Source organism: Grammomys surdaster, unplaced genomic scaffold, assembly GCF_004785775.1.
Source record: "Grammomys surdaster isolate TR1022 unplaced genomic scaffold, NIH_TR_1.0 60, whole genome shotgun sequence".
NCBI lineage: Eukaryota > Metazoa > Chordata > Mammalia > Rodentia > Muridae > Grammomys > Grammomys surdaster.
This window is the reverse complement of record NW_021604562.1, coordinates 6,782,606-6,810,330: the sequence shown is the minus strand read 5'-3', so window position 1 is coordinate 6,810,330 and position 27,725 is coordinate 6,782,606. Positions and strand designations below refer to the sequence as shown.

At 35.4% G+C, this 27,725-nt stretch overlaps 1 protein-coding gene across 2 annotated transcripts in view; it reads right to left on the bottom strand.

Moving 5' to 3' along the window:
* The window catches only part of Thoc2 (THO complex 2), a 112,931-nt gene that overhangs the window by 68,684 nt on the left and 16,522 nt on the right, over positions 1-27,725 (bottom strand). For both annotated transcript variants that reach the window (XM_028784333.1, XM_028784757.1), the window contains exons 2-8: positions 27,146-27,204; positions 18,422-18,513; positions 16,248-16,299; positions 11,032-11,102; positions 9,889-10,010; positions 9,058-9,191; positions 747-913 (exon numbers count right to left, since the gene is read on the bottom strand). In XM_028784333.1, coding sequence (XP_028640166.1) covers positions 747-913; positions 9,058-9,191; positions 9,889-10,010; positions 11,032-11,102; positions 16,248-16,299; positions 18,422-18,513; positions 27,146-27,204 — 697 coding nt within the window. The remainder of the gene's footprint in view (positions 1-746; positions 914-9,057; positions 9,192-9,888; positions 10,011-11,031; positions 11,103-16,247; positions 16,300-18,421; positions 18,514-27,145; positions 27,205-27,725) is intronic.

Below are 27,725 nucleotides of genomic sequence, written 5' to 3'. Positions count from 1 at the left end.
CTAATGAATGGACTCTCAAGCTTCTGGTAGGAAACTGAGAAGCAGCTGTGGCTAATGTTTTACTAAAAGCTAATACTACCAGAAATGACTTTTCAGTACTTAGGCACCTCCATCAAATCTTTTAGAAAATAACAGTAGCAATAATATGAGAGATTTAAAGAGAATTAACCAGAGAAATAGGGTATCTTCAGCTACTATACTGATTTAGTAGAACATAATGTAAAATATGTTCAAAGTACTTAACATCCCAAAAACATTCTAATATCCTCCACATGCACAATCAAATCCTAAACAACATGTAGCCAAAGGCCTATGGCAATCTAATATGCATCTCTCTATCTAGAGACAATTTTCTACCACTCTTTTTCTCACATTACAAAAACAGGCAAGTAACAACTGGCTATTTCTTCAATACATTATATATTCCCACACCACCAATCTATAGTCTCACAGTTTATTTCTGCATAAAAAATTTTCAACACGTCTTTCCTCCTCCAAGTATTACTAGAGCCCATTTCTTGAGGCAAAATTTAATTCTGCTTTTCTCTAGACTGTCTCATCAAATCATTTATACTGTTAATATAGCACTCATCACAACATATCATTAACTTTGCATTTCTCTGTCTCATCAGCTAAAATGTTTGAGCTGAAACTAGCAAATACTACAATGCAAATAAAAATAAAACAAAGTATACATACAAAATTATGACACTGATCTACAAACACACATATATACACATTTTTACCTGGTAAAACTTGAATTTGAATCCAAGAATATGACACAGTGTTTGTGGTTCACACATACTCATGTAAGATTCTAATAAAGATATAAAGAAGTCATCATGTTCTGGCCTGCATTCAAACACTTCTAAAATGACATCCAAAACTCTATTGGGATCCAGATTAAAGCATCCTAAAACAGAAGAGTTACATATAAGTTCAAAATTAATTACATCATCTCTGGTAAAGTCATCAACAATGATAATATATGGCAAAATAAAAATATTTTAATAAAAGGAAGAAAACAATTGTGCCTAGGATGGTGTTGCACACACCTTTAATCCCATCACTTGGAAGGAAGAGGCAGATGGATCTCTCTCTGAGTTCAAGGCCAGCCTAGTCTACAGAGCTAGTTCCAGGATAGTCAGGGCTACACAGAGAAAACATTTATTAGTATTATTATTAGCATTATCATCATCATTTATTTTGTTGTTGTGGTGGTGGTGGTGGTGGTGGTGGTGGTGGTGGAGGTGGTGGTGGTGGTGGTGGTGGTACTGCTACTATAAGAAAAGGTTTAGGGGACAGAAAAAGCCAACTGGTGTTTCTTTCAAAGAGATTTTCTAAAAAACTGATATAGTAACAATATAAATCTGGAGTGAATAAATTTTATATTCAGATTATACCAAGCACTTTCAAAATAATGTAGTCAAAGGAGTTGAATGTCCTCAAATCTTTCAAAGAATTGTTTGACTTGACATTTAATTTTCTTTTTAGTATTTCTCTGGTCACATTACAAGCAACTAAAAGAACCGATATGATTGGAAGAGAAATGACTCTCATCCTAGTTTTCCATACCAAATATTCAAGCTTAGATGCCAACGAATGAAACTGTGGTAAGACATCAGACTAAAACCAGCTTCTGGATGACCCAGGTAAAGAGATGAGACAGTGTAAAAAGAATACACTGCTACAAAGCAAAAAAGTAGAAAAGCTTTGGAAATTCAATGGCTCTCACTAGACAGGCACAAACTGTCAAGGAAAAAACAGGTAACACATTGAAAGGAAGCCAAGTCAAACACACACAGATACAGCTACATGGTTCCCTAGTAAGGTTAGGGAAAACAGAAGCCCCATTCAAAGGGTAAGATAGGTCACCCTGCTCAAAAGAGACTGGCAGGCCTACTTTGCGACAAGCCTACAGGCTTCAAAAGCCTCAAATCCAGATGCAGATTTTGAAGAAAGTGATTCCTCCACAGCAATAGACAGAAGTCTCATTTTGACAGTTTGTGACTCAGAGTACAGTAACCCAGTATCATCTTCAGAATTTATCTTTTGCTTAAAACTGGGCTATACTGGGTGCCTGAAAACAGGGGACCACAAGTATGGGAATGCAAACTCTAGGTGCCACAGAACTAGAGCAATAAACAACCAAGGCAGGTGTCACTGTTTGGTTGCTTCCTTTTGTTCTGTTTTCCCTAACAGAAATATGTCAGTTAAACTACACCATAGATCAAGTGGAGGTAACAGATACCTGCAGAATATTCTATCAGACATATATATAATACACATTCTTATAAGTGATCAATGAAGCCTACTAGAAATACAGCATAAAACAAGTCTTCATACACACAAAGGAACTGATCATACACACAAAGAAACTATCAGATCATAGTGGAACAAAACAAGCACCTGATAGCAAAAAAAATTATACAAATCATAAATACTTGGAAAATGAACAATATACTTGGATAACTAAAATGTGTCACTGAAGAAATCAGAAAGAAAAATTAAATTCGATAAAAAAATCAACCCAAAAAGTAAAAGCACAACTTATCAGAAGCTATGAGATATAGCTCAGGAAGTTTTAAGAGAAAAGATTATAACTATGAATATTTAAATTTTTTTAAAATCAATGAGCTTTCAAATAAATACCCTTATGGTACTGTGGAGAGCTTCTGGGACTGCTTGACAGGAATCTGACATTGGCCAAGAACACAGAAATAGGCTTTAGGCAGGAATCAGACTTTGGCCTATGACAAGGAAGTAAGTTCAGACAGGAATCTAATTTTAGGCTAAAACAGAGAAGTAAGTTCAGTCAACAAAAAAGTAGGCTTCAGGCATGAATATTACTTTGGGCTAGGACAGGTAAGTAGGCTCAGATATTTTCGTCAGTTAGAAATAGTAATCATGGGACTTTTGTTTATTGCCTTGTTTGTTCCTTGACTGTTTGTATCTATTGTGTTGCTGGTTCCTCAACCTAGAACTGACCTTAATACTTGCATGTAATTAAAATGGTTTAAAAGGAAATTGGGAAAAAATAAAGCCATCTCAGCCTTCAGCCTAAGAACTGGCTGAGGTCATGCTACAATATTGTCTAATCATGTTTTTTCTTTTAATCCTCCTGCACTTGAGAACCTGTTGACTGACTGAGCTGGCTTGGTCATGATACACTCCCAATGTCATAGGAAAAAAAAAAAAAAAACAAGAACAAGACAACCACCAAAACAGTCGGTGGTAAAAAAAAAAAATGTTAAAGATGGAGGCAGAAATTAATCAAATTGAGACTAATGAATACAAATTCAACAAAACAAGAAAAATAGTAAATAGTGTTTTAAAATGATGATGATTAACACACTAATGAAACAAACCAAGGAAAGAAAAGACCCAGATCAGTAAAATAGAAAAGGGGAATTTTACAACAGATTCCAATAAAATTCAGATGAGCATTAAGGAATACTCTCATAAATTATATTTAACACTGGAAAATCTAAAAGAAAAATTCCAAAACACATAAGATATAAGATACATCAAAATTAAATCAAGAAGATATAAACAATTTAAATAGATTAACAGCAATGAGCTTGAAACAAAAAGCACCTCCCCCCCAAAAAAAAAAGAAAAGCCCACAACTGAAAAGGATGACTCCCAAATGTTACCAATCATTTAAGGAAATGCTAATTTTGAAACTGTTCCACAAAACCAAAAGGCAAGAAAAGATAGCAAACTCGTATCATATATCAACATGGAGAAGAGTGTAGACCCACATCTCTCTCCTCCTCTGCAAAAATAATTCCAATGGGTCAATAACCTTAATGTAAGACCTGAAACTTGAAACACTAGAGGAAAATACTTCATGATTTAGGCATAAACAAGGACTTTCTGTCTAGAAAATTGTCCATTTCATCCAGATTTTCCAGTTTTGTTGAGCTTTTGTAGTAGGATCTGATGATTATTTTAATTTCCTCGGTTTCTGTTGTTATGTCTCCCTTTTCATTTCTGATTTTGTTAATTTGGATACTGTCTCTGTGCCCTCTGGTTAGTCTGGCTAAGGGTTTATCTATCTTGCTGATTTTCTCAAAGAACCAGCTCTGAATACCCAAGATGCAATTCACAGACCACATGAAGCTCAAGAAGAAGGAAGATCAAAGTGTGGATGCTTCAGTTCTTCTTAGAAGAAGTAACAAAATACTAATGGGACAAAAAAATATGGAGACAAAGTATGGAGCAGAGACTGAAGGAGGGGCTGTCCAGAGACTGCCCTAGCTGGGGATCCATCCCATACACAGTCACCCAACACAGACACTTGCAGATGCCAAGAAGTGTTTGTTGACAGGAGCCTGATATAGCTGTTTCCTGAGAGGCTCTGCCAGAGCCTGGCAAATATAGAGGCTGATGCTTACAGCCAACAATCGGACTGAGCACAGGGTCCCCAATGGAGGAGTTACTGAGAGGACTGAAGGAGCTGAAGGGGTTTGCAACCCCATAGGAAGAACGACAATATCAACCAACCAGACCCTACCCCCCCAGAGCTCCCAGGGACTAAACCACCAACCAAAGAGTACACATGGAGGGACCCATGGCTCCAGCTGCATATGTAGCACAGGATGGCCTTGTTGGGCATCAATGGGAAGAGAGGCCCTTGGTCCTGTGAAGACTGGATGCCCCAGTCTGGGGGAATGCCAGAGCAAGGAGGTGGGAATAGGTGGGTGAGTGAAGACCCTCTTAATGAGAAACTGTCTAGCATAAGTTGGCCTGTGGATATGATGGTAGAAATTTTCTTAATTTGGTTAAATGAGTTTGGACAACTTACTCTAAACATGGCCTACACCATTTCATAGGCTTGGCTATGGAAGAAATGAATAGGTGGGAGCAGGTTGAGCATTAGTATGTACTAAATCACTGCTCTTTATTCTTGACTGTGGATGTACTGTGACTAGCTGCTTCATGTTCCTGCGCTTTTGATTTCATCACAATGATCAGCCATTCACCTGGAACTGTAGCCCAAATAAACCATTCACTTAAAAAAAAAAAAAAAAAGGACTTTCTGTAAAGAACTCCAATAGCACAGGAAATGATCCCTAGAATTGACAGATGGAATTACATTAAATTTAAAAGACTCTGCACATCAAATTAAATAATTGCCATAGTGAAAAGACAGTCTACAGAATAGGGAGCGGGAGTAGGAAACTATGCCAACTACATATCAAATGAGAGATTAGTAAAGTAGAATATATAAGAACTACAACAATTAAAAGACTCCAAAAGAAAAATCAAGAAGTTGAAGCTAGAGAATCAAGGTTTCAGGCAAGGCATGCAAGACCCTGTCTAAAAAACAAAACAGAAGCAAAAATGAAAGAAGAAAAGGTGTTGAACACTGACTTAGATGAAAACTATTTCAATAATTTTTATTGTGTATATTTAAGGTATTGAAAATAATGTTTTTTAGGAAAGGCAGGTATATGTTATTAGTTTAGAAAAATGAGTCCACTTCTATTTTCTCCTTGATTTTTAAAATATCCATTATATCTTCCACCTTGACGTAAAATTCCGTTGAAAGGGCCTATGTATTAGTAGTTTACTAATCATTTTTCATCCATACTTAGTAAGTTGTTCAGATTTACTGTTACACTTTAGACAGCAATCATCACCACACAATCCTAGCAGCTCTGCTTCTGTGCTTGCTTACATAGTAATAAACAACACAGGCTAAATAGTTACATGTACTTTCATCTGCCAGAATCTTAAAGGATTTCTCCAGATCAATGATCTGAACACAACTGTATCCAGAATACATACCTTCCAAATTAGGTATCAGTTTCTCACAATGGCTAATGAACATCAGAGCTAAGATAGTTTTGTATGAAATATTACCTATCTAGATTGCACATTGAGAGAGAACAGTGGAAATGAACATGGAGAAACCTATCCAAAGATGGTCATAAAAAAACAAAAAAAAAACAGGATGCTATAAAGCTGAAACATTTTGGTCATATGAAACAAGACCTAAATGGAGTTGCATTGAGAGTGCACACAATTAATTTGAATGCTGAAAAAAATATTAAATGAAATTAAATTCTTAACCTCAATTTCTACATGAAAAGTTCCTTTCTCGAGCAACCAGAGGGAACAAAAGGTTATATAGCCAGAAAGAAACACTGAGTCAGGGAGTTAAGCTTTTTAAATTTCTCCACGTCAGAAAAAAAGAGGCTAAAAATTACCACAGACACTAGAAATGGGCAGACTATTCATTAACTTTCTATTTAGTTATTTTGCACCAACCAAACCCTAAGAATTGGGTTCTAAACAAAGCAAACAAAAAGCATTGTACTCACAGAGCTGATGGTAGAGACAGAACACTCTGTCTAAGATTGTTCGGAGACCACCTTAAGGATGCCAAAAATCAACAGATGCTAAAGTCTCTTATATAAAATGGGACAAGATGTGCATATAATTGATGTATATGATCTTATATACTTCATATCACAAAAAAGATTAGTTATAATAACTAATATAACATAAATACTTGTAACAGATTCTTCTATGATTATGTTCAACCTTGTAGAAACAGAAAATCGAATTATATTTGATATAGCATTAAGTGTTAACAAGAAAAATAACCCAAGAAAAAAAAGATGCTGAGTCCATCTGGTCTACCACACTTTACAGGATGCTAGATAGGTTAGAATAAGTGCAGACTAAGAAATCAAATTGTTTTAATTATAGATTATCCATGTGGATCATGAGCCTGAAGTGAAGATGCCATCACATTGGTCTACAGAAAGAATAACCTCTTTTCTAGGAGAGCAAAGTTGAAGAAGAGAGGGGAGTATACAATTTCCAGTTACATAAAAGCGTACCTTTAAGAAAAATCTTTGAAAAGCTCCCAAACTAACAAAGGCATAAAAAAGGTAAGAACCCAGAAAGGAATTAAAAAAAAAAACCAGGAAAAGGAGACATGCACATAAAAGGAGATAAAGTGAAAGCAAATGCTGGGAGGGTTTCCATAATATGAGATCTTAAGAGCAAGGAAACACTATCTTAAGTAAGTACATGACAGTACAAGGAAGAAAAAATAGTATAGTATGGCAGTACTGACAAGCTTCACAAGCTAAGATAAAAGAGGGTAAAATCTGCAAGAATGCAGAGCCTATTCTTGAAAGAAAAGAATCTGTATTAGAGGAGTTTTAAAAACAGGTCACTGACATAGTCAAGGCCATAGAAGTCAGCAAGACTCCTTCAGGACTAGAGGCTCACTCATCTGATGTTCAATCACCACAGGACAGAAGTACAAAAGAAACTAGATCAGCTACCAGAACCTGACTTCAAAGAAAAAGGTAAATTTAAACTGAACGTAGCCTTAGCTTGTACACTTGGAGCTATCAAAAGCAAAGCCAAAGAATAAGGAAGTCTGAAATAAATGCAGCTTTAAGTTAGGACTAAGGAATATAAGTTTGGCTGAATCCTTATTCCCTTCTCCTAATGCTTTGTGTAGGCATTCAAATAACGTAACCAGGAAGTGGATATCATTTGAGATATAAATGAATGGAATGATTTAAAAAAAAAAAAGCTAAGGGTAAATGGCAGGTACATTGTAACCAATAAGGCAGGAAATAATATTCTTCCTGGAGATTTTATAAAACTCCAAAATATTCCCTCAGTAGAACACTACCTACTAAATAATACCAGGAATTCTTGCCAATCTTAGAAAACCAGGCTTGCCCTATTCATTCCTCCTTATCTCTAAGTATCAGCTACTCTCTTCAAATGCTCAAGACAAAAGAAATGTGATAGAAATATTACTTTAAAACTAGAAAGAACATTTTTTTCTGCTATATTTTTGCAACATCTGCTACTTTCATAAATAAAGATAAAATGTGTTATCAAAGTCATGTAAATCAAGTTCAAAAAGACTATATATCAGGTTTCAAGAGTTCTCCAAACACTTATTCAAGTTTTCTTATTTCTACCCTCTTTCTTTTGGTCCCTAGGCCTTAAATAGACTAATTAACTTTGTGAAACAACAGATAAATAATTTGGTAGCAAAACCTATTCAGATACATTATCATAAGTTAGCTATGGAGGACCACGAGACTCAAGATGAGGTTGTTACTCTATCCAGGGTGCTCCCAAAACATATCTCCACCCAACCTAAAAAAGGGGACTTTTGTCCCTAGACCAAGCAGAGAGGCGCCACCCAGAACCCCCTCTGACTGGCGATCTGAATTCTTGCCTTCAATTACTGGAGGTCAGGCCTCTATCCCCGCCTTCGCAAGATTAGAATTGCCACAGCCCTTCTATACTTAGAGAAGGGAGGAGATGTCAGGGACATCTCTGCTTACACACTGAAGGCCTAAAATCAGCCATAGGCCTAAAATCAGCAATAGGCCTGTCATACATGTATACTAACACCAAGTCTTGGGTCTTTGTGGAAAAACATTGAAACAGATGGCTATAAGCTATTATAAACAGGCAGCTTTCGTGGAAATGTACCAGCCTGAGAAGTCATAGACCTTGTAAATAGGTAGCCTTGGTGGATAATACCAACTTAGATAAGGACAATTGAATCATAGACAGAGTCATAGTGGCCTGTCCCCTGAACCCTGTTCTGAAAGATATCTGTATTCCCCCTGAACACCCACACTCCAGTGTCATCCCCTTCCCCATGTCCTGCCTTTTTGTGTTTATAACCTCTGTGTGAATAAGTAAAAATTATGATTTGATTTAAAAAAATAAATAAAAATATATTTTAAAAAATGTCTGCAATATAGTTAAAATTTACAGACAGAAGTGTTAGAGAGAACATTAGAATATACATACAGGTAATGATTAAAAAATCATTTTTCATAAAGATCATGATAAATTTTATAAATACTTATAAAATACTGAAATTAAAAGTTATATAATCCCAAGTGTAGAGTTCTTTATTTTGTTTCCTGTTGTCCACAAACTCACTATACAGCTGAGGGTGATTCATTTTTTCCTTACGGATATCTTCTAAACGTTAAAAATAAACCTTATCTTAATAACACATACTATATAGACACAGGTATGGCTTACCTATTAAAGATTTGATGTTTTCTAATATTAAATCACTAGTAATATTTCCAGATAAATCTTGCCCCAGTTCAGCAATCAGCTTGGCATAACCTTCGTTTTCTTCTCTTAATAAATTGAATTTTTGCTGCTTATAACTGAAATCAGAAATATCATTAAAAGGATAAAATTAATTTCAATTTTCAAGCTTGCACAATGTAGTGTATACTCTCACTGAATATCACTAACTTAAAACAATCATGAGAATGGCTGTTTTAACCTTTTATATATCTTTTAGTATAAAAAGCATTATTAGTTAACAAGAGAACACACTAACATACCAATATTTCCACCATTATGAATATGCTCTGAATATAGCTATGGTTATAAAATACTTAATGCTAATAACCAGAGAGTTTAATATAGGTCTGGAGATGTAGTTCAGTAGTTTAAAAGCACTTGCTCTTCTTCCAGAGGACTCAAGTTCGGTTCCCAGCATTTATATACTTCCCTGTAATTCCAGCTCCAGGGAGAATCCAACACCTCTGATCTCTGAAGGCATCTTCACACCACCACCACCACACACACACACACACACACACACACACACACTCATGTGCACATGATCACACAAACACATTTAAAATAAGTCTTCTTAAAAAGAATCTCAAACTCAAATATGGACAAAGTTAACACAAAGATAGCTCACTGAAAACTCAATAATTTAAGTGTTCTATAAAAAAGCTAACCACAAACAAAAAATAGCCTTTAAAGAGTCTTTAGAAACTGCTACTATTCAAAAACAGAAATCAACATTCAGCTTCTTGATCTATAGCATAAGCTACATATACTTACAAGAGTTTTGTCTTGATTTTAACTGACTTTTGGTTGAACTGCTGTGACTGTTTGATAAGCCCTAAGGATTCCAATGTTTCTGGATCCAATCGTTCCTTCAGAACTGTGTCTGAAACTAAATACTGCATTAAAAAATATTAAAGACCATTTATTCTTTAGCATTTCAACTATGTACACACAATCTTAAATATATTCAAAATAATTTTCCAATGTAAGAATACAAAATCATGTCTCTTTATAAGTCTAGAATTTCAATTCAACAAAATGACTCTCCAAATTCTGAAAAATACATTATATAGGTCTTTCAAAAATTACTTTACAATTACGTGTTAGCAAACACAGCTTATAGAATAAAACTACAGATTAAATTTTATTACATTGACCCTGTCTTAACTCAATTTTCACTTAATATAGTACTTCAGCACTCTACATTTTATACAGTAAGCCAAACTGTAACAAAGGCGAGGACAGTCTTGTCTTCTACTTCCTAGTAATAGTATTTTTCCTAGGCTCTAGTTTTATAAACATGAAGTGGCTTACTAGACAATTGTGACTTCTATTTTTGTGGGGAAGGGTTGTTGCTATTTGTTTAAAGACAGTGTCTCATGTATCCCAGGCTGTCTTTGAACTCATTGTAGTTAAGGATGATCTTGAACTTCTGATCCTGTCTCCATCTCCCAAGTGCTGAGACTACAAACAAGTGTCACCATGCCCGGTTTATAGGGTACTAGAGATAGTATCCAGGATTTTGTATATGCTAGGCAAGCACTTTATCAACTAAATCACATCCACAGCACAATTTGTAATTATTTTTTTAAACTACCTCCATCATTTTATCCCTAATAAAGCTAACAAAAAAAATCAGTTTAAGAACAACCTACAATAAATTCTACTTACTTCATCATTGCTTAAAATTTCTAAGTTAGGAACTGAGGGTTTTTATAGGTATAGATTAAGTAATTTAGATTATGATTATTTCACAGAAATTGCATAATTTCACAAAACATTACATTTCAAGATCTAAATCTCACCTTATCATGAAGTCAACTGAATGTTAGTATCTTCCTTCATTCAAAATTATCAACTATGATTATACTTATTCAATGAAAAATTGAGAAGGGGAAAATATATTTAAAAACTTACCAAACATGCTAATACCAATTGTGTAAAATAGTCTCTCTTGCTTTTTTCTTCTAAACAATTTGTCTCAATATCTATAATGGGAAGAAAAGAGATACAAATTTCATTTTTCTATACTCTCTCCTAGTAAAAGATGCATCTTCTTTAAAACTTAGTTTAAAATGTCTTTTGTATCGGGTATGGTACTACACAGCTGTAAGTAAACTCAGCACTCAGGAGCAGGGGGCATAAGGCTCACAGGCTAAAGGCCAACCTAGTCTACAGTATGAGCTCCAGGTCAGACCAGGTACACAACAATACCTAATCTCAAAAATAAATATAATTGATTAAAAATAAAATAACTTTTGGAATTCGGAAAAACTATAAACTGTAATAATTTATCTTTCATATACTTCATAAAAACCTTTAATTTTTCTTAATACTGATGACTAACCCTGTAACCTATAACATGCATCCAGAAATAAGTTTGTATCACAGGAAACACTGAAAACAAAATTGCAGAAATAAAAATAATACTTTCAAAAAGAAAAAATTTTAACAAAGTTTAAATGGCCACTTGTCAGAGGTGCCAAAATAGAGTCTCATCCCATAATGGCCAAGTTGAACTGTGAAACAACAAAAATCTCTTCTACATTAGTTGGGCTTGGTAGTACACAATTGTAATCACAGCCCTCAGAAGGCTGAAGCAGAAGGATCATGAGTTCAAGACCAGCCTGGACTAAATAGTAACTTAACAACAACAGCAAAATGGCCCATTTTTGTTGGTGGTTGGTTGGTTTTGTCTCCCAAGCCCTTTGTGAGTGGGTATATATGTGCACTGTGCATACTCAGGAGTGTGGTATTAACATTGGCGTGTATGGAGGCCAGAGGATGATGTTGAGTGTCTTCCTCAATTGTTCTCCACTGTATTGAGGCAGAGTCTCTCTCACTGAACTCAAAGTTTGCTAACTGGCTAATATAACTAGCCAACTTGCCAAAGATATCCTGTCTATGCCTCTCATGCACTAGAGTAACAGGCAAGCCACCATACTGGTCCCTTCCCCGCTTTTAAGCCAGAGTCTCACTACATGATACAGATGACCTCAAACTCAAACATGTGTGCACCACAGCCCTTACCCTGCTTTCTTGTGGGTACTGGGGATCTAAACTCTAATTTTCATGCTTTAGCAAAAGCTTTATCCACTAAGCCAGCTTCTCAGTCTGGGGGGGTGGGGGTTGTTGTTGTTGTTTATAACAAAAAGGTCTCATTATGTAGCACAGGCTTGTCTTCAACTTGCTCTGAACTCCAGGCTGACCTTCAAATCATATCAATTCTCTTTTCTCAGTTTCCCAGGGGCTTGCACAAAAAAATGTTTCCTAACTTTAAAAGTCACTTAAAAATGAAGCTGAAAGTCTAATGCCACCAAGTCTATGAAAAGTCAGTATTAAAAGGTGTATTTAAAATTCTATTTTGACTAGTCACTAAATAAAAATACTCAATGTTGGTATTTTATTCCTACTGAAATATATGAAAACTAAGACTTCTTTTAGAAAATTGTTCAGAAAACTTATCCAAGCTTAAATCTGAGGTGTGGAAAAAATAAAAGCAAATAATGCAAAATGCCAAACATCAAAATTTTCAAATAAGATTAGCAGAATTACACAAAGGTTGATTTCAGATTGTTGCATTGCTTTAACTGAGTTTTTTTCCTATTTGAGACAGAGTCTCTTGCAGCCAAATCACTAAATAACCAAGATGACCTTAAATTTCTGATCCTCTTGCTGCTACCTCCCAAGTGCTTAGAATTACGTATTTTTAAAGTCAACTGGTAATTTAGACTACAATAAATGTCATCAGTCCTACTGAAGTAATAACTAGTACCTCTAAGTAGATCTTACAAAATATCATAACCTTACCATAGTTTTTTTACTTTAATTTACATTTTACTGTCAACATGAAGAATCAAAGAGATTGAAAGAATCAAAGATTTATCATCAAACACAACTCTTAGCATCAAAAGTTTTCCTGGCCCTTCACTATTCCTTCTTGACAACTGCCATTTGCCCATATCTTAGCTACTGAAGCACAAAGTTAGCACTAGTACATTAAGAAAATTTTAGGGGCTATGGCTGTGGCTTAGTGATACAAGCACTTGCTTAGAATCTGTGAGATCATGGGTTCTATACACTATAGCACAGAAGAAAAAATAAAACGGAAAATTTAGGGTATGATTTATGCAACGTTAACTTACAATACTAACTCAACTGTTTTTTTCCTGACATGGGGTTTCATAATGCATCCCTGGCAAGTCTGGAACTTCCATGTAGACCAGGCTGATGACCACAAGCTCACAGAGATCCACCTACCTCTGCCTCCAGAGTGCTGGGACTGTTAGAAGCATATACCCCCATGCCCAGTTAATCTCTACTTTTTAGTGGTGTTTTCTCCAAGACTTAATTGATCTCATTAATTTTTTCCAAGGGTTCCCAGTTATCACTGAGTCTTAAAGATGTTAAGATGACATACATCACTAAAGTCCTTAAGTTCAGGCACGTGATGCCTAAGTCCTCTTAGCTACCTGACCTGATTATGGTACTGTTCTCTCAGCTTGTGATTATGGTAATAATACTGAACAGGACCTCAGTAAATCTGTTAGTTAACCTGTCTCAACACTCAGTTTAGTAGTTTTATCCCAATTATACTTTCTCTATTTTTATTATTGCTTTTCTTCTAACTCAAAACACCATTCAAATTAACATTTCATCATACCTTACTCCTGTATCCTTAGTTAGCACTTAGTACATTCTTTTTAATTTTCCCTATGATTTTCTAAAAAGCCTTCGGCTTCCTTCTATTTCTGTCTCCTATATCACCAACCAATTGGCCCACCTCCTAGGTCTCATCAGTGCATCATGTTACTTCAGAATCAGCCTCTCAAGTTACTCAGGCTCCCTAACCCTCATGTCATTAGTCTTTTTAAAAGGTGTCTTAACCTGAAAAGTATAGGAATATATTGTCTTATTACTCTTAACACATTAAAAAGACAACATGATATAGTAAAAAGATCACGGGCTCTGGAGACAAAGAGACTGAAGTTCAAAGGCTGCCTTACTAGCTGCATTGCCTTGAAAAAAAAATCTTGCTAAAGCTCATTTTGCCAATCTGTATACCTACCATACAGTTGTTATAAAGATTAAGATGAAAAGCTTTAACATGATGCCAAAAATATGAAAGGTGCTCTAAAAACAGCACCTATGCCATAATATTAGTATCATCATCATTACGCATAATTCTCATTCTTTTTAAAGATTAATTTCTGTGCATGACTTTTAACTGCATATATGTATATGTACCACATTCACGCATGGTACCTATGGAGGTAGACTCCTCTTCAATTGGACCTAAGGATGATGAGGAGCTGCCATGTGGGTGCTGGGAACTAAATCTCTGTTCTCTGAAAGAGCAACAAGTGCTATTAACCACTGAGCCATCTTCCCAGCCAGCTAGAACACAATCCTTTTTTGTTGTTTAGGAGTTAATTATTTATCATGTATACAGAGCTCTGTCTGCATGTATGCCTGCACATCAGAAGAGAGCATCAAATCTCATTAGAGATGATTGTGAGCCACCATCTGGTTGCTGGGAACTGAACTTAGGACCTCTGGAAGTACAGCCTGTACTCTTTTAAGCTCTGGACTATCTCTAGCACCCTAGATCACACTCTTAATCCTAATTTCTCTCCTTGTTCTGGAGTCACCCTTGTATAATTTTTTTCCTGCCAAGGATGAGTGTGCATCAGAGGGAAGATGAAGCATAGTCTTATCCAAGTATGGGATTCTAATCATGTCTGTAAAAATGGGTTGGATAGTATGAAATAAATTTCCCCCAAAGTAATCAAATATCATCATCATAAATTCATGCTACAGTAAAATGCAATGACCTATAGAAATAATTCATGTCTAAAAAATGGACAGCTATATTTCAACAAAATAAGTCAATTTAAGAAAAACTACTGAACAGAGTAAAAAGGCTACTAACTGATAACTGCTAAAGAAAGACAACACTAGTAAACAACACCATCTTTCAAAAATAGCTCCTATAAACTAGTTTCCTGTATATAAAATTTGTGGAAAAAACCAATTGTTTTTACATTGGAATTTGTTTTGTGTTAAATATATTTGTTAGTAACATTTTCAAATATTAAGTATCTTTTGTCATTTTGTGTAAACCAATCAATTAAATACCATGAAGCTGTACTTTATCATTCAAACGAGGACAGTTCAGTGTAAAAGATGACACTATTAATGACTTTGCCAGGAGGGGAAAAACTAGGACACATGGCCAACTCATGAGTGGTTTGTCTTTCACATTTATCACTCATATATTTTAAGCTATTCCCAAAATTCCCACTCTTCTGAAACCGAAACATTCTCAAAACTATATATAAGAATTCATATTAGCTAAGACCAAACTCTAGATATTCAGTGAGCCATTTAAGTAACTCACCTAATCCTAGGAATTAAGAGTAATAAACTAAAGTAACTCCAACATGACAAACCCTCAGAGGATAGTCTTGTTTTAAAGGTAATAAATGTCTAGCAATGTTATCTGTTAGGACTCAAAGTTATAGAAAGCAAAAAAACTGACGGGGAAGTTATTTAATCAATAGCTAAAATTAGACAAATAATTTTGTAAAACCTATTATTTGTAAATCCATGTTTTCCTCAGAAACACTACCTTTAATTAGAAATCAAAAAGGTATTCTTTTTTTGAGAAAAAAAAAAAGTCTTATATGAATTCTTAACCTGGATAAATACAACACAAATTTCTTATCCTCAAAACAAAAGTACTTTTAATGACTAATACTCATTTTAAAATTAAGAATCAAAAGGGAACAACAGCTAAGAACGTTTGAGATTCAGAGAAATCTCATTGAATGACATGATATAGTTACTAAAATTGCAGAAATGCAGACAAATGTCAGAAAACTTGACTTTACTTCCAATTAGCCCACTTAGCTCAAACTTATATAAATATACATTATCAAACACTCAAAATATTATACTGTAAAGTTAATTTATAAAATTTATAGATTGATGACACTTTATTTACAAAACTATATTCTGTATAAAGTTAAAAATGATTAAAGATTTGCAGAAATATTTGCACATTGAAAGAAAGCATTTAACATGAACTTATCACAAAGTTGTTACATGCAAAATAAACATTTCCTACCTACCTAATATGCAGAACACGTCAGCAAGAATAGAAGGCATATCCTCACGGAATTCCTACAATAAAAAGAAATTTACAATCAGTTCCAGACTAGCACAGAAAAAGTGTTATTATTTCAAAATAATTCTCATCAATCACCTAGAAGTCATCTAAACTCCAACATTAGAATTCTCCAAGGTAAGTTTCATAAATATAAGAACATCAGTTAGAAAAAAGTACTTGTGCTGGATGTAGTGGTACAGGCCTTTAATCCTGGGATTAAAGGCAGAGGAAGGCAGGCTTCTGTGATTTCAAAGGCAGTATGGTCTGGAAACACCTGGCTAGCCAGGGCTACATATACACAGTAAGACCCTGTCTCAAAAAAAAATCATAGTATCAGAAGACCAGAAATCTAAAATTATATCAATTAAAAGCAATTATTCCATAATTCAAGATTCTGTAAAGATAAAATAATTATCAATTTTTCTTTTTACTTTCTTTATTCACTTTGTTTATAGCTTTTGGGAGGAAAAGCTGACCCAAAATCTTGTTTCTGAATGAAAGCACCAGCATTATTCTACATTTGCCTCTTGACTTGCTACTTCCATGATCAATTTTAGAGCCATTTCCCATTAGTAAGGATCACAGTTCAGTTACTGTAATTAGTAGTTTTCTGGCACTATAGCAACCCTAAAATTCATCTATTTTCGAGAGTGTAAGAAAGAAATTCTAAAGAAAAAGGCTGGCAGCTGCTAGGAGTCATATAAATTCATTTGTGTGGTTAAGATACAGGACAAATATATATTAGTATGAAAAAGCCATGACAAAGGCAATGCAGTATAGACGCATATACATATAAAGAGGTATTCAAAATAAAGGACACACTAACTTCTAAAAACACAGTATACATAACATTTATTTAGACTATTTTCATAAATGGGAAAATAATTATAGTCAATTGTGCATACAGACTAAAATTATACGAACTCTCAATTTACAGAATGAAATTCTCTTAGTTGTTCAAGGGCTATGAAACAAATACTCAGATTAATGGAGAAAGATGTAAGAGTTTTTCCAAAGAAATATACCACTTCAATATGAACTATCTTAACTGGAGACAGTTTCAGGAAGGAAATGTGTATTAAAATTCGTACTGCTCAAATGTACTTAGGGGTGAGGTAGGGAGTGTCATAACAGCTAAACTTAAAACTTCCATTAAAACTACCCAAGAAGCCGGGTGGTGGTGGCACACGCCTTTAATCCCAGCACTTGGGAGGCAGAGGCCAGCCTGGTCTACAGAGTGAGTTCCAGGACAGCTCGGGCTATAAAGAGAAACCCTGTCTTGAAAAACCAAAAACCAAAAAAACAAACAAACAAACAAACAAAAAACTACCCAAGAAAAGTGAAAACTACCCAACAAAATTCATATGAAGCAAATTCCAAACTCCCACAGAAAAGAACTATAGAAACATATATCGTACAGAAAATTCACAAAAATTCCCAAATACCATCTCAATATTTATTCAAAAAGTTGGACAAATAATTTACACAAATGTAAAGACCAGCCTAACAAGAGAACAGCACACCACTTGAAATTATGAGTTTACAAGTTTACAATAAACACCCTAACAATTAACAGTCCCTCTTCCAGTTCAAATTATCAAACCACCAACAGCATGAGTCATTAGCAATCTACACTGAATCTGCATTTTAAAGTATCTGCTCTGAATCTAACCTAAATCCTCCAATAAATATAAGTAAAATTGAATTAGCCACTTAAGGTTTTAAAAAAATATATAGTTGTTATATTCTAAAGTAGAAAGCAAATACAAACAAATGAGAATCAGAGTTGTGTAACCACAATTTAAAATTTAATTCTTAAAATTTTAATCATAATTATCAAAAAGTAACATTATTTGAAGAAAATACTTTCTTTCTAGAGTCAAAATATTAGTTAAAAGGACTTTGACTTCATTCCAGTACTTCTGTCTTGCTCAACCCAGTTTCTATAACTTTTTCTTCCTTACAACCAGAAGGAAAGACTAAATTATCAATTTCTGTAGAGCAAAAATGACTTACCAATATTACCTTTAAAACAACTATTATTTTGACAAAATACATATTATACATTTCAAAGAGCTTTGTAGCAAAAGTGAAAAGATATGCAACAATTACTGTTTTAAATATATATATACTTACGCTAATGTCATTAAGAACACTAGATGCCTGTTCGTGCTTTAAATTTCCTTTAATGACATGGTATGACAACTCATAGAGAGCTTGTTGAAAATCTGTTGAACATAAAAGACATAGTGTAAGATAGTATCTTTAACAAGAAACCCAAACTCCTGGAAATCTAATCTTTCTTATTTCTCACAATTATTATAAAACATCAGTAATAAAACATATATTTATAATAGTTTACTGTAGGATTTTATCTTTTTACTTCTACAAAAACAACATTAATGGGTTTAGGAAAAGCTAACCATTTGTTCTCCACTGTAATACGACTAGAGGTTAAGCATTCCCTTCTCTTTTTTCCACAGCTACAAATTTCACATATTCACACATTTACTATGTACATCATTTCATATTTTGATTCCTCTTTAATACTTCTTTTTCTTTTCTGAGAGTCCTCGAGCCTAATGTGTGCTAAGCAAGTGCTCTATCAATAAGCTACATTACCAGCCACTTTCAATTTTAGACAATGACTCATTAAGTTGTGAAGGACAATCCTGTCTCAATGTCCCAGGTACTGGATTTACAAACATGTACTAACACACCTGACCCACTAACACATTATAAAGCATTTTCTCAGTGTCTTCAGAAATATTTTAAATGAGTACACTGTACCCCAACAAGATATAAACATAATTAACCATTATGTTTATACCACTAGTCACCTTCACAGATTTGTCGAAATGAATTCAGAGTATACTCTATTCAATCTTGGGGCTACAATGAAACCTAAGGAGTAGAGTTAAGCATGATAGGAAATTTCTTCCAAAATCTAAACTTCTTTTTCTCTTCAACTTATATCATCAGAATTCAAAAAAAAATAAGAAATATGTACAAGTAAAACTATATATGTGCAAACAAAAATTGCTATTTAATGAGAATTGTCAACTACAAGTAATCCATGCTATTGTTACCGCCTCATTTCCTCAACAAAAAGTCTTTTATTGAATGGGGAGTTAGAAGTTGACTGAACATCTTCAAGTCATTTTTTCTTTATTTCTGTATAATTTTTTTTCTCCTTCCGATCATTAAAAGTTGAAAAACAACCGGACAGTGGTGGCGCACACCTTTAATCCCAGCACTTGGGAGGCAGAGGCAGGTGGGTTTCTGAGTTCAAGGCCAGCCTGGTCTACAGAGTGAGTTCCAGGACAGCCAGGGCTACACAGAGAAACCCTGTCTCGAAGAAAAAAAAAAAAGTTGAAAAACAAGGAGTGCTAAAAAACACTAATAGAGGGATACTGACATAAATCAGTTGGTAAAGTTCTTGCCTACTATGCAAGAAGCTCTGTATTCTATTCACACATGACATGAAACTGGGCATCATAGCCTGTGATCCAAGCACTTGGGAGATAGAGGTAGACAGACAGATCTGCAGTCTATTTCAGCACACATACATATCAAGTTCCAGATCAGCATGGGCTACATGACACATTCTCAAAAAAGTAAAACACAAATATAAAATAAAGCCTAGGAACTAGAGAAATATAGACCAACTAGTGGAGTGATTCCCTAGCATTTCTGAGATCCTGAATTCAATACCCAAGATGACAAAATAGAAAAATACTCAAAGGAAACTTATTCTAAAACATACAAATACCAGGTATGGTGGTGTACAACCAGTCCACAGTCCCAGCACACATTCAGAAAGCAGGGACAGGAAGAGCAGGAGTTTAAAGCCATCTCATCTACACAGCAAGTTGCAGGCCAACCTGACTATATGGGATCCTGCCCCATGCCATTTCACTCTCAAAGAAATTAAAATAAAGCCTAGTTATAATCCCCTTTTAGGAAAAAAAAAATCAAAAAAATTTTTCAGGACAAAAAAAAAGAAGTGAAAAAAGAAATTCTTTAAAAAAAATCCTGGGGCTGGAGAGATGGCTCAGCGGTTAAGAGCACTGACTGCTCTTCCAGAGGTCCTGAGTTCAAATCCCAGCAATCACATGGTGGCTCACAACCATCTGTAATGAGATTGGATGCCCTATTCTGGTGTGTCCGAAGACAGCAACAGTGTACACTGTACTCATAAATAAAATAAATAAATAAATCTTTAAAAAAAAGAAAAAAATCCTCTGATATAATTACTAATCACAAAACAGAAACAAAATAAAATCAAAATATACTGTCTATCTTCTTTTAGACAATAAAGATATCATTTACCAATGAAATAAATGTGTCCATAAATTCATTTTCTAAACAAATGTGACATTGACTCTTCATGAAGAATTTATTATTTTAAGTATTCTGCCATTATAAACACTATGTCTTCACTGTGTTTAAAAATAAATAAGCCATATAAACAACAACAACAACAAAAACGTGTTGCTATGGTAGAAATAAGATCAACTTTATATTTTTCACTTACGTTAACAAAATTTCTTACAAAATATACAATGTTACTTATTTTAAATTATCCATATGACTTTTTTAAGCAATCAATTAAAAGAACAAAACAGCTCTCATTAATTGCAGTCTTGGAGTATGTTATATACTGTTCACTGGAACTATCTTAACCACAGAAGATTAAAATAGAGAAAAGTGACCCAGGTCATTTTGTTGAAGAAATGAAATATAAAATGAGCCAAATTATAATCCACAAAGTAGCCAAGAAAGATTCTAATTTGCAACTTTTCTGAGTAAATATTTTTAAATGATCATGAATTTCTATTACATTTAAAGAAATGGTAAATACAAGTTGCTTTCGTTTCATGATATTTTATCATAGCAATAGAAACCCAAAATTAGACAGAAACTGGTATCAGATCATGAGGCATTGCTATGACAGACATGACCATGTGTTTTGACATTTACAATCTGAGTTGAAAAGGACAGTGAAAGCTCAGAGATCAGGGAACTTAGATGATAAGACTGTTGAAAGCAATGCAGATGATAGTGGCTGGGCTTGTGATGTTTCAAAGGGAAGCAAAGACTCTACCAGGGCCATTTGTGTGGTATTTTGTGTTAATCATCTGTAGGTCAGCTGGAGTGGAAGCGATAACTGAAATTAACAAGAGATCAGAACCTAGGACAATTGATGCTTGTTGGCTGGAGCAGAGAAATATGTGGTGATTAAGAAGAGACCAGTATAGGAAAGCTAGTTCTGCCCCTATCAGCTGTGGCACTCAGGAGAGCTGCTTCCACCCCTTACCTAGGCAAGTAAGGGAGAGCTAGTGGGCTGACCAATTCAGCTACCAGCCAGGCCCAGGTCCAGAGCTTTGAGTTGGCCCACCCCAACATCTATCCTATCTATGAGTTGCTGAAGGGACCAGTCCTGTAGATCCAAAGCTGCAGAATTTCCATGACTCGGGGCAACAATCCTGGTGAGAATCCACTACTGATGGTATAGCAGAAGCCTGAGGCCTCAAATCAGACCAATGAATCACTGCAATGAAAATTTGCAAGTAAAGCTATTTGGGCAACATGGTATACCATGTGACACACCAAAGCTTCCACACCAAGAAGTTTGTGGTCTGTTTAATTTTTAGTTTTTAGTTTTTGTTTTCTTTTGTAGGGGAGGACAAAAGGGTAGGGGACAGATATGGAAGGACTGGGAGATGAATGGGATTGGAGAACACAATGGGTAATTTACAAAGAATCAATAATTTTTTTAAAATATAAGAAAAGCAGATAAAAGTAAGGAACAGAAGACATGAATGGAAATAAAGCAAAAAAATGTGGATTTACTGATTGTTGTGGGCTGAGAGGTGTTAAGATTAGCCCTATCTTCTTATATATTTCCTCTTTCAACACAAAGTGCCCATATCTAAGAATTCTCCTATGATGCCTATTATTTTCATATTATCAATTATTCTTGAAGCCAAGAATATGTGAAACATGAGACTCCTTTCGTTCCTGCATTCAATACTATCTGGGGCTTGAGTGGTTTCAAGTAGGATGTGGGAGTCATAGACATTTTTCTTTTCTGCAATTCCTTTAATAAAGCAAACATCCACTATAATCCACTCTAATTGGGCTGAGTTGCAGGGAGGGGAACCATACACTTGGCCTGGCCTAGCTGTCTTGAGGGGTACGCTTCATAGACTTTCAGGTTAGAGTCTATGGCTTATGGAACACAATATGCCTTGCAGTTCCTGAGAGACTAATACACTCCCTCAGACAGTGAAGGGTTCAGGCCACTTTGTGCTTCTCTGTATGTTCCCTCAGAAGTCAAGGAAGTATGTAAGCTTGAGAGGACAATTGGTCTTAAGACATTAATCTTGTGTACCCTGAATAGCTTATGAACATCATTATATCCTGGCAACTACAACTGTATTGATCCTGGCAACTTCCATTATATTCTATTGCTGATAAAGGTATAAAAAGCCTGATTGCTCTCAATAAAAACTGTCACAGTGGCGAAAGAGGTAGCCTAGCAGTTAAGAGCACTGGCTATTCTTCTAGAGGATCCAGGTTCAATTCCCAGCACCCACATGAAAGTTCACAACTGTCTGTAACTCCAGTTCCAGAGGATCTGGCACATTCACACATACACACAAAAAGGCAAAACACCAATGCACATAAAATGAAAATAAAACGAATAATTTAAAAATTAACAAAAAATAAGTCACAGCCTCAAAAGAAGAAGAGGAGGAGGAAGAAGAAAAAAAGACCAGCATCAATGAAGCAAAATCTTTTGAGGAATATTTCCTTGGAGTATGCAAACAAAAGCTGTGGTCCAGAGGGGGCCAAGATTGTATCTCATGCTGGCAGAAGAACTAAGTAATTTTGAAGTTTCCTAATGATTTTATAGGTATTAAAGCAGTGGTTCTCAACCTTCCTAATGCTAAGACCCTTAATACAATTCTTTACGTTGTGGTGACCCCCAACCAAAACATTATTTTTATTGCTACTTCATAACTGTAGTTTTGCTCTTATAAATTATAATGTAAATATCTGATATGTAGGATACCTGGATATGCAACCCCTGTAAAAGGGTTGTTTGATCCACAAAGAGGTGGTGACCCACAGACTGGGAACCACTGCATTAGAGAATTATGAAGATCAACAATCTGAGAGGTCAGGAGAGGCCATAGGTAAAAGCCTGGCCTCCGCTGCAGTGAAAATCCCAGGAATGGAGAAGACATGGAGAGCAGCTGAGGCTTGACATCATGGGAGACCAAAACAGGCCATGGGTGAATGTACAGCCTCGACTGAAATAGAAGCCCCAGGAATGAAGCAGTCATGGAGACAAGAAGGCTTCATGCCTTGTGGCAGGATCAAAGACCCTGAAGAGAACTCAAGAAAGGACAGTGGTGAAGATGCAACCCAGTTATAACAAGCAGGAGACCCCAGCATTTTGGAGAAGCCAGATGAATGCCAAGGGCAGCAAAGCTATGGAGTGGAGCCAGCCCGAGCCTAGGAAACTAGCTGGATAAGCTGTGGCTGGCAGAACCAGAAGTGCTGCTGTTAAGGCCCTTTGGTGCCCAGATGATGAGTAGGTCCCAGACATCAAGCACTGAACTCTGTTCACTGTTAAACTTTAGTTTTGCTTTTCTTAGACTGTGCCTTGGTTATCTCCTCTTGGAGTAAAAAACTATGTAATTTTTTTAAACAGGAACATACAGTTGAGAGACTGAATTTTTAAAGTGACTAGAGTTTTTAGAAGGACTAGATACTTTGGAGACTATGGACATTTTGGGGAATTTGAATATTTTATAGATGCTTGAACTCTGAAAGAGACTTAAGCTGTTTTAAAGAGACTGAACTTTTAAAGTGTTTGAATTTTTAAAGACTGAGACTTTTAAAGTTGGAATATTTTATATTCTGATATTAACATTAATATGAGATCTTGAGGATGAAAAGAAATGTTAGGGTCTAACAATGCTGTGTTTGTGTGTCAAGTTGACAAGGGGTCAATTGTGCTAGCTAGTTTTAATGCTAATTTGACACAAACTAGAATCACTTGGGAAGACCAAACCTCAACTGAGAAAATGTCCCCTACCAGACTGGCCTGTGGGCAAGCCTGTGGTACATTTTCATGATTGATTTTTGATGACTGCTATAGAAGAGCCTAGTTCACTGTAGGCATGGTGACCCTTGGGCTGGTGATCCCAGGTGCTCTAAGAAAGCAGGATAAATACACATAAATTTTCAATCAAACAAGATCAAAATTAAATAAGCCTAAAACTAATAAGCATGGAAAAGAAAAAATAAGTAATCCAGTGGTTTGGGAGTGCTTCCTTTTTTGGAGGAGGGGTCTCACAATGTATCCCAGAGTGGCTTCAAACCTCCTGCCTCTGCATTTCCAGTACCAGAATTTTTTATAACCAGGCAAGGCCCTTCAATTTATAATCTGACCTGCCTGCAAGATGCGCTGGGGCAATAGTGGCACAGAACTTGTGGGAATGATCAACCAAAGACTGGTTCAGCAGGAGGCCCACATGAGGGAGCCCATGCCTGATATAGCCTGGATGGTCAGGAAATAAAAGGCAGAACAACCCAGAGGCCTATGATAGAACCAAACACAATTGGCAAGAAACAAACAAACAAAAAAAATCAATGAAATGATTCCTAATGATATTTTGCTATACTCATACATCGATGCCTAGCCCAATTGTCATCCAGCAACTGATGGAACAGATGCAAAGACCCATAGCCAAATATTAGGCAGAGCCTAGGATATCCTGTGGAAGAGCAAGAGGAAGGATTGTAGGAGCCAGAAGGAATGAAGATACAACAAGAACACAACCCACAGAATCAACTAAGCAGGGTTCATAGGAGTTCACAGAGACTGAAGCAACAAACGCAGATCCTATATGGGTCTGATGAGCTAGGTCCTCTGCATATACATTATATATACCTTGGTGTTCTTATGGGACTCCCAACAGTGGGAGTAGAATGTGTCTGACTCTTTTGCCTGTGCATAGGACCCTTTTCCTCCAACTGGACTGCCACTTCCAGCTATGATATGAAGGTTAATATACAGTCCCTATTGTAGCTTGTTAGGCCATGTTCAAGTACAGTAGATATTCCTGGAACCTGATGGTGTTTTTGGTTTTTTGTTTGTTTTTGGTTTTTTGGGTTTTTTTGGAAAGGAGACAGTAGATCTAGGGGAAATGGAAGGCTGGAAGGGGAACTGGGAGAAATGGAGGCAGAGAAAACTGTGGTTGGGATGTAATGTATGAGAGAAGAATTTTATACACATATACATATATGAATACTTTTATACTTTCCTAAATTTCCAGCAGTCAACTTTACATAGGAAAAACAAAACAAATGTATGTGTGAGCATACACATACACTTGAAAGTCATTATGAGTAATCACACAGATTTTCTTGGAATACTAGAAACAAAAAAAATGGGGCTTCCAATTTGCCTGGACAGTGCTCTACGCTGAGCTATACATTTATACAGCCCAATTATATGATTTTATAAACAAGGTAAAAATCTAGTATTTGTGGGTGTCATGTTAGACACATTAAAAGACTTTTTTACTTTTTTGTTTGTTATTTGGTTGGCTGTTTTTGAGACAGAATTCTACTATGCAGCTCAGATTGGCCTAGAACTCGCTTTATAGCCCAGGCTAGCTTTGAAATCACAATCCTCATCTCAGCATCCAAAGTTCTAGGGTTACAGGAATGTGCCACCAAACCCAGCTGAGATGTTAAGTCTTAAAACAGAGCTTCCTAAAACAACAGAAACCAAAACTTGGCATTTCATTTGTAAAAAACACTTTCCCCTCAAGTCTCCAAATGTTCCATCTAATAAATATATTATCTCAAATTAAGGTAATACTCAATTTTTGATAAAAACCAAAATAAGTTTTCTATAGGAAAAATACTGTTCTTTTTTGTTTGTTTTTTGTTTTTTTTTTTTTTTGAGACAGGGTTTCTCTGTGTAGCCCTGGCTGTCCTGGAACTCACTCTGTAGACCAGGCTAGCCTTGAACTCTCGAACTCAGAAATCCACCTGCCTCTGCCTCCCAAGTGCTGGGATTAAAGGCGTGCACCACCACCACCTGGCAAAAAACACTGTTCTTAATCATCTATTCACAATACCATGTAACTACAATAATTGGTATATATTTATTTTGTTAGGCTATTAATTATAAAAATACTGATTTCATACCAAAAAGTACAGGATTATTTTCAATAAAAGCTATAAATAAAAACACTATAAATCAGACACAATTGCTTTTATTTTGGCTTGTCTTTTGCCAAATCCATGTTCCTAGTTTTAAATTAGTGAAAGCTAAAGAGTAAAATCCTATAACAGTAAAATCTGTATCCTGCTTAATTATGGAACATTTTTACTTAATATAGCCTATCTGTGTATGCAGCAAACACTCCTTTGCTTATATTTTCCATGACAACTACCTTTAACAAGCTCCCCAGATACCACCTGAATACAACCAGCTTAAGCAAAAACACTGAACTGAGTTGGTGTAAATTTTCTAGTGCAAATATGGCCAAAACAGTTTTTTTTTCCAGGATAGCTTTCTTTCACATTTATGACTGGTACAGCTAACTACAAAAATTTAAACAAATGTACAATCAATTATAAAAGTCAAACAGATGAAATAATGTGGGTATCCAAGATGTCTTACTGTAACTACATTTTTATTACTGACTATAAGGTCTTAATTACATGTACTCTTATATCTTTGGTTTTCATACATAAGATCAAATAAAGATTTATAATTTTAAACAGACCAAAAATAATAGCTATGATACTTTTAAAAAATCATACCTCTGTAGGTCGAACTGTCATGGCTTTTATTTTCACTGAGAATCCGGCATAAATGCAAACTAGAATAAAAAAATAAACAAAAAAAAACTATCAATTTCCAATCCCAAAACAGTTGATTCCTAAGAAACAAGTTTTATCTCCTAAAATGTATATGGAAATGTCCCAAATGTATTTAAATATCTATGATCATGACAAAATCTTCTAACCCATCAGAAGTAGAGTTCAATCAACCCATCTTTCTGAAAATTGGCAAATCATTTTTTACATAAAAATTTTTCTGCCTCTCATTATAAACATTGGGTAACTCAATAATAAATAAGAAATGTCTCTACTTGGCATAGTGATGCATGATTGTAATCCTAGGGTTTAGGAGTTAAAGAAAGGAGAACCAGCCTCTGCTACCATAGTAAATTTGAGACCCTATCTCAAATAAAATGACTCCATTTTGAACTATTTCAGCCAACAGAGGGAATGGTGGATGAGAAATCAAGATTCCTCTCCCTCTCTCTCTCTCTCTCTCTCTCTCTCTCTCTCTCTCTCCCTCCCTCACTCCCTCCCTCCCTCCCTCCCTCCCTCCCTC